Source organism: Acipenser ruthenus, chromosome 1 (assembly GCF_902713425.1).
Source record: "Acipenser ruthenus chromosome 1, fAciRut3.2 maternal haplotype, whole genome shotgun sequence".
NCBI lineage: Eukaryota > Metazoa > Chordata > Actinopteri > Acipenseriformes > Acipenseridae > Acipenser > Acipenser ruthenus.
In genome coordinates, this window is record NC_081189.1 from 31,585,042 (window position 1) to 31,593,650 (window position 8,609).

An 8,609-nucleotide genomic window follows, 5' to 3' on the forward strand; every position below is an offset into this window, starting at 1 on the left:
ATAATTATATAGTTCCCTGCCACAGTCAGATATAGGCAACGTGTCATTGTAGGAGAAAGCAGCAGCGCCATCTAGTGCTCATCTGTATTGCCAGAAATACACACTTTGGCTGATCTGTTGTATGTCAATAGCAAACTCAAAACCACAAGAACAGAACCACAGCTCGACCTCAGATAAAAGCACTTTGACAGTTATAAAAGAAAAACAAACAATATTCAGTCATTACAACAAGAACAAATCAAAAAGATGGTAAACATCATAAAAATGTAAAAGGGAAAGTAGACCAAGAATAAGAAAATGTAATTTGAAGTTTGCTTACTCTTTAATAAGAACAATACAAAAACATGGCAAATTAACAGTTTGCTAACATTTTCAAGATTAACGTCACTGCCACTGGGACTGAACTCAAATCAGACTCACTCATTTCCATCAGCAGCAGTACGAGATAAAAACCATTTAAATTGTGACTCTCAGCCCTGGTTACAATTGTGGGCTGGCAGAACTCAATCTCTCCAACTCGCACTGATAATGAGTGTCCAATGCGATGGACGCAAGAGGCAGGATTGAAATCTCCAACTGCAGGAATAAAATGTTGGCTGAACAGGGAGGGCTGTTGGAAATATATTACACTGACGGAACAATGCCATGTAGGCTTATTCATTATTAAATACAAAAGAAAAACAAACAGATGATCTTTAGTTGCAGATTGACTGTAGACTGCAGATGGAACTGGCAGCAGATGAGTTTGAGTTTAAGACTGGATTCATGGTGCAGATGGAAATGTGGCAACCAATAATTGACAAAATTCAGAGCTAGTAATTTGAGGGAACTAGGTTAAAGAATCATTAACCTAATGCCACTATAACAAGTGCATCAACCATCTTTCTTAATTGGACTGGAGAATAACATAATGTCATTTGTAGTTTGAAAAACACTACACATTTGTCAGTCTGGGTTTTCAGAGCAGGAATAAGCTGGGGGGGGGTTCTCTGACATTATCCGTCCCTCTAGAGTTAGTTGGCACAAGCAAATGGCCACTTCAAGTGTTTTTTTTTGTTGTTTTTTTTACAATAAATTTGTGCAATTTAGAAACTTGTGATCCAACTACTATTCAATAGGGATCTGAAGTTTGGTTCTTTCTGACTTTCTACCAAGTTTCAGGTTGCTTTGTAAAAATGTGCATGTTTGATTTTAGTAATGGACGACACAGTGATGATTGTATGAGCGGTCATAAAAAGAAAATGTGCCTGGCCACATATAACAGGTCTTTTTCAGCTTTAAACAATGTTTTTTCTAAGTTTGTTTTTAGTTTTTGATATAAAGCATGATTTAAATAACTCACGAGAATAATTTATTTGCGAATAGCACCCATATTATCTCTTTCCAGCAGAACCTTAGAAGGTTGGGGAATGTGAGACAGCCATCTGTATTTTCAGGGGATCCAGCAGGTCCTCCTCAGTCTCTGATCCGCTTTGATCCAGTTGCCTTTCAGTGTCACTCTCACAATTCTCCTTCTTGTCAGCGAGTAGCAGAGGCAGTACCTCTGAAATGTCAATTCCGTGATCTGCACTGCAGGTGTAGGCAGGTAAGGGGGTTCCCTCAAGTGAAATGGTTTGAGTTTGAAGTGTCTTTGTTTCAGGGAATAATTTCTGCAGGGCTTGGCACAGGAGGACATTCTCATCAGTTTTTGGTTTTTTGCATTTCTTCTCTTCTGAAAGAGGAGACAGAAAATCTATTTCCCATATTTACACAACCTGTTACTAGTGAACGGTTACAATGGGCAACAGCTGGTACGTTGGTTTGGATGGGCATGGTGGTGAAGTATTCTTCTGCTCTTTACAGGGAAGTGTCTTTACAGTTTAAGTGCATTGGCAAGACCGTTGCTCAGTGGGTAAACCAATGCAATCTAACATTTTTCTTTAAATAACAACAAAAACAAAAAAGACAATGTTACAGTAATGTGAATTTGAAGGTTTCTACCATAAACGTGATTTCAAAGACCTTTTACCATGTCTGTTAACAGCCACATAATAAACCAATGTGGCATATTTTATAACTTGCCCCTTTGTCCACTGTATATAACTCTACCATTACAAACACTGTTCCAAATGAAGCACTGTATAAAAATAATAATACATTTTGCCACAGCGGTTGCTCCAACTACAGGTTACATTGTATCGTAAGGATATGCAAAACTACCAATTCTTACCAAACGTTTGCATGCACAGCTTCTTTTTTTCCTTTACTGTCTTCCTCAGCTTGTTTACCTCATCCAGAAGCTTCTCTAGTGATCGCTCACTCTCCTCCACCTTCCCGCAGGTCTCCTGCAAGACATACAAGTACTTTAATAGGCAAGGAGGTAACATGGAGTAACATCGGTTTTCCTTTAATGCAATTGAAATGATACTAAAATCAAGTCCATGCGCTGATTGAAAATCCAACAAGAACATAACTATATGAAATAAAATCTAATAAATGTGTTGAAATCAAACTGAAATTGATTACTTTGCTTTGGGCTACCAAAAGTAATAGTTCAAGTTTATAAATTGGATGCAGTACCCAAGTGGAATGTGTAAGGAGGCAGTTCAGCCAATTGAGACTTATGCCTTGCTAGGACATTATTAGCCACAGGAAAGTTAAATCTTATTTTTATTTAATGATCCTAGTAAGCCTATGGAACCTGGTATTCTCAGGCCAGTACTAGACTAACCCACCTGTCCTATCATCCTATCATTAAACCTGCACATCAGTTCAGCCCAGACCAAATCCTGCTCACCTTTAGTTCCTCCTGCAGTGCTGAACTCATTTCATTTATTCTACAGACCTCCTTCAAGGATCCATCTGTATTAAAGTATTTAGAGCTTGACACACAAAAAAAACAAAAAAACAATTTACTTCTCAAAGATAGGGGTCCCTTTATAGTTTTGAGTGCGTAATGTATTTCATAAGAAAGAAAGAAACATTAAAGATCCCATGTCAAGCTTTCCAGAAGCATTAACCCCCATGTCATGAACGAATATCAATCCATCCTTTTCTGACATTCTCAAAAAAAAAAACTTCCCATAGTCACTACTGTACCGTAAATGAAAACTTGGAAATAAATTCCTACCTGAGCTTTTTTACTACCCGTGTGTAACCTACAGAAGAACAAGCTATAGAAGACGCGTGGTAATCCTGTTGGTCTACTATCCCCAAGTTGGTCACCAGAACTGGGACTTTATGGAAACAGCTGTTTAATCATAAAGGAAAAAAAAAACATATTAGGCAGCTTTTACATTTTTGATTCTTGTAATATTTATTTGCATGTGTACATGGAACTACCTGCTTTAACGAAGGTCTACATTTAGAAAAACAAATGACTCCATTACCTTCCCTGAAGTTTGTACATTGCATATTCCAGGCTGTGGGTGGAGCTGCTCTCAGTGATGGCACTGGAAGTCATCAATAAGAAGACCAGCTCCTGATTGGAGAGGCACTTTTGTAGGTTCTGATGAATCAGACGTTCTCGGAAGGTCATGACCTGCTCTGTATTCCGCCTCTGTCTGTACCAGCCAATCACATTCTGCTTAAGTGTTTAAACTAAATGTTATACTATAAAAATGATATGTTTGTATAAAATATACAATTGAATGCATACAAAGCCAAATAAAAAATATTTACTGTACATATGCATTAATTTAGATAAAATATAATTGTGACCCACAAACTTTTTTCTTGTTTTAAAAAGAGAGTGCTGTTGTCCATGAATTTGAACACTTAAACATTTTGTTAATAAGCTGTGTATCCTGAGAAAAAGACCTGTGCCTCTCTCTATGTATGCATGCTGCTCACCACCTTTAAATTAAAAACATATTCAATATAAGGACAGTTTTAACAGTAACAATACCTCTTTATGACAGGATAGTAATTTCTTCAGCACTTCCTTATTGATTTCAACATAGTTATAAAAGCTGCAAGAGAATGGAAATTATTTAATTGAGTTTTGTTGGCTTATTGGGGTTTTGTTCTCAATTTTATTTGCAAACACCTGTGAATTTACCCATATTCATGTTAACTTCCTTTTCCTAGCACAGCAATTTCAGTATCTTTGTTTTTAATATTAAGCTACTACACAAAATAACCTTGTACTTACCTGTGAACTGTACTACATGGAATGTGTTTTTGTATGTCTGTAAAGCAAAAACATAAATTCATCATATAGACATTCAAATTCTGACACACACACATATATATATATATATATATATATATATATATATATATAGATATACAGTGCCTTGCAAAAGTATTCAGACCCCTGACCAATTCTCTCATATTATTGAATTACAAATGGTATATTGAAATTTCATTCTGTTTTATATTTTATTTTAAAACACTGAAACTCAAAATCAATTATTGTAAGGTGACATTGGTTTTATGTTGGGAAATTTTTTTAAGATAAATAAAAAACTGAAATATCTTGCTTGCATAAGTATTCAACCCCTGTGCCGTGGAAGCTCCCAGTTTACATCGATGAAAGAAATTGCCCTAACGAGGACACAATTACCTTACCATTGGCCTCCACCTGTGAACCATTAAAGTTGCTGTCACATTTTCTGGATAAAAACCCCACTGTTGAAGTATCATTGGTCAGGCTGTGAATCTGAAGGAAAATGAAGACCAAAGAGCATTCTACAGAAGTTAGAAATAAAGTAATACAAATGCATAGATTAGGGAAAGGGTACAAAATAATATCCAAGTGTTTGGATATCCCAGTGAGCACAGTTGGATCAATAATCAGGAAGTGGAAGCTACATCACACCACCCAGGCAGTGCCAAAAAAAGGCCGTCCCTCAAAACTCAGTGCTCAAACAAGGAGGCTTGTGAGAGAAGCCACAGAGAGGCCAACAATCACTTTGAAGGAGCTACAGAGTTCAGTGGCTGGGAGTGGAGTAATGGTGCATCAGTCAACCATATCAAGAGCTCTGCATAACACTGGCCTGTATGGGAGGGTGGCAAGAAAGAAGCCGTTACTCAAAAAGTACCATCTGAAAGCACGTCTGGAGTTTGCCAGAAAGCATGAGAGTGACCCAGCTGCGATGTAGGAAAAGGTTTTGTGGTCAGATGAGACCAAGATAGAGCTTTTTGGCCAAAACTCAAAGTGCTATGTGTGGCGCAAACCTAACACTGCCCATGCCTCAAGACACACCATCCCTACAGTGAAGTATGGTGGTGGCAGCATCTTGCTGTGGGGATGCTTGTCATCAACAGGGACTGGGCATCTTGTTAAAATTGAAGGAAGAATGGATGGAGCAAAATACAGGGAAATACTGCAAGAGAACCTGCTTCAGTCCGTTAAAAAACTAAAGCTTGGGAGGAAATTCACATTTCAGTAGGACAATGACCCCAAGCACAAGGCCAAAGCAACATTGGAGTGGCTCAAGAACAAAAAAGGTGAATGTCCTACAGTGGCCCAGTCAAAGTCCTGATCTCAATCCCATTGAGAATCTGTGGCACTATTTGAAAATTGCGGTCCACAAGCGTCGTCCAACCAACCTGAACAACCTGGAGCAAATCTGCCAAGAAGAATGGGCCAAAATCACTCCGACACTGTGTGCAAAGCTGGTACATACTTACCCCAAAAGACTTAAAGCTGTTATTGCAGCAAAAGGTGGCTCTACCAAATATTAATGTGTGGGGGTTGAATACTTATGCAAGCAAGATATTTCAGTTTTTTATTTTTCTTAAAAATATTTCCCAACATAAAACCAATGTCACCTTACAATAATTAATTTTGAGTTTCAGTATTTTAAAATAAAATATCAAACAGAACGAAATTTCAATGTACCATTTGTAATTAAGTAATATGAGAGAATTGGTCAGGGGTCTGAGTACTTTTGCAAGGCACTGTATATATATATATATATATATATATATATATATATATATATATATATACAGCTGTCAAGCGATTAAAAAAATTAATTACGATTAATCTTTAGATTAAAAAACATTATCTGTTATCGCATATTTAATTGATACAATTGCTGCATCCATCTCATTTAAGTTGGTTTTATTACGGATGCTTTTATTATTATTATCATCATCATTTATAGTTTCATATTTATTTACAAGCCAGCATTGTTGTTAAATTGTTTGAACCAACTGCTAAATCACAATGGAGTCAGTTTATTACTCACCTTACTGCATTTACAATGATCAGTTTCCTTTACTCATAAACTGATGTTTTTCATTGCCGTTTAAATAAAAATTATTTTAAATTATTTTATTAATAACTTGAAATTCCCTAAATAAAACAAAACTTTCACTGAGTAACGGTTATATCCTCTATAATTGTAAATATCATAGTTTCAAAATAAATGTGGATATTAAAATAAAGCTACAATGTTCACGGGTCTGCAGTCAGTAGCTATCCAACAGCACTGGTTATAGTATTGTACTGAGCTTGATTCATGGGTTTGCAGCGATCCTGAATTTCTAAAAGAGTGCTCTGTCAAAACTGATGAGTTTCATTCGTTGTTGTGTTGTTGTTGTCTGCAGCAGAAGAACTACGAGAGTGTATTTTGAGAAATGAAAGCATGTCTACCATGCAGGTGGCAGACTAGATGCAGTTCTGTGATACTGGAGCTCACTTTGACAGTAGATACGAGTAACCCTCTTTCTATTCAATGTACCATCAGAAAGTTAAAAATAAATAAATAAACGTCCCATTCACAGGTGCTTCAGTTTGAGGGCTTTGCTACATAATGCAGTTCTGTGACTAATTTTATATTCAAGACTAATTTTATATTCTAGACATCCATTAGCCCTGCGTAACTTATCAGTGTTTAATATAGGCCAAATACAAAACATTTTAATGTTAGCACTATATATGTATGGCACAAAACTGAAGTAAATTATACATACATTCTTGATGTCAGGCTTAAATAAACTTACAAAAAAAAATATCCAGGACAAAAGAAAGTGTCATTTACAAACATAGTTGAAGACATAACTCTGGATTATTATTATTATTATTATTAGGCCCATTAACTATTTGGTTTAAATGAGGTAGGCCTACATAACATAAAAAAATTACTTCATGCCATGACACAAAGCACTTTAAAGCAGTAAAGTACTATACTCAAATAAAAGAAAAAGAAGACAAAACAAATGACATTGACATTATTGTGCTGGATATTTAGACCCAGCCCTGACAAGTCTCCAAATCACCTAGCTAAGGAAACTGTTTTTGCCAGTTATTATGACAGCTGGAGATTGTTCATTTCTCAGGCACGCAACTAGGAAGGCAGTGTGCTAAAGTTGACTTTTCATAAATGAACCGGTAAATTCCTGTTAACTAACGTGGATTCGTTTGCCCAATGCTGGTAGCTAGCAATACTGACCTATGGTGTACTCAACCTGAACTCCATCCATCTGGGAATCTGTGATGCTGTTTTTTGCTTCAGTTTTAATTCCCCCAAGAAGAAACCCTTCCTGAAAAGAAATAATAAAACAAAAGGTTCACAGGCGTTTTTCGATGTATTATCATTATCATTGTTTTTGTTTTACCCCTGACAGACAAAACAGTTTGAGTTTAGTAAAATCGAAATTACTGTATTTGGGAAATGTAAACAAACTGGCGAAAGTCTGCTTTCTGATATTAACTTAGACTAGAGTGCACAGAACAGACGACTCCTAGAAAGAATGCGATAACCTGACACAATAGTTTGACACAAGAATAGAATGCTTTATTTAACAATTTGTATTTTGTGAATCAAGTGCCTAAGCTTAACTCAAAAGTTATACCGTTCCGTACTACCCAGTACCGTACCCAATGACACAGTACTTAATTTTACAACACCATAAGTAGCTTATCAGTCCAATAAAAACATGGGGACGTATTTTAAAAATCCGTAGTGATAGCATGCAGAAAAACATCTTCATTGTATTTCATGCAAATGATGCTCTTCATTGTCTCAGAGGCTACAATTCAAACTTGGAGGTCTGTTTTGTTGACTTCTTGTTTGCAAATGAGAACAAAAAACACGTGAATGTGCGTCAATTCCTTCCCTTGATTTTTAGTACGTTTTCTTTTACTCACAACATCAGAATTACGGTTGAAATGGTGGAACATTAACGACGCCAGAACATATCCCGAAACGTGGGCTGTTGTGTTTAATTCCGCCATACTTCCTGTTGTTAAATCAAATGACGTTTTCTCCTTGTTTAACTCGACTTTTTGGTGCCACCTACTGGATTCTTTCTCTTTACGCCCTCTACTGGACGTTATGTAATTTATTGAATATTCTCCCATCTGGGATTTGAGAAAACTGACCGATTACTGAAGTATATTTTTAATTTGTTTGATCTATCTATCTATCTATCTATCTATCTATCTATTTTAGATAGATAGATAGACAGATAGATTTCATGACAATACCCTGCCCAAGAGGAATACTGTATTACCTTCATATCATTTGTAATTCCCTTTGTCGTCGTTATCCCACCTTCATTTCCATAAACTGTCATGCTGGATACTGACTTGAAACCTCCATACAAGTTAATTACAGAAAAACATATCTGACTGTTTAAAAATTACTGTCCATATTCCAGATCTCAATGAAAAA

General features: G+C 36.3%; 1 protein-coding gene across 3 annotated transcripts; it reads right to left on the reverse strand.

The window, feature by feature from the left end:
• Positions 1 to 1,071: 1,071 nt before the first annotated feature.
• LOC117972993 (BRCA1-A complex subunit Abraxas 1-like) lies at positions 1,072 to 8,221 on the reverse strand. 3 transcript variants are annotated; one of them, XM_034923744.2, is made up of 9 exons: positions 8,084 to 8,221; positions 7,386 to 7,476; positions 4,133 to 4,169; positions 3,887 to 3,950; positions 3,369 to 3,565; positions 3,110 to 3,229; positions 2,777 to 2,861; positions 2,210 to 2,324; positions 1,072 to 1,708 (listed from the first exon to the last, which is right to left on the reverse strand). In XM_034923744.2, exons 1-9 carry the CDS (start codon positions 8,168 to 8,170, stop codon positions 1,395 to 1,397), a joined length of 1,110 nt encoding a protein of 369 aa, XP_034779635.2. In that variant the 5' UTR covers positions 8,171 to 8,221; the 3' UTR covers positions 1,072 to 1,394. The 3 variants fall into 3 exon arrangements, with proteins under 3 accessions (XP_034779635.2, XP_034779627.2, XP_034779631.2); XM_034923736.2 differs by having other exon boundaries at positions 1,072 to 1,711; positions 8,084 to 8,218; XM_034923740.2 differs by having other exon boundaries at positions 1,072 to 1,711; positions 3,369 to 3,562; positions 8,084 to 8,217.
• Between the last annotated feature and the right edge of the window lie 388 nt (positions 8,222 to 8,609).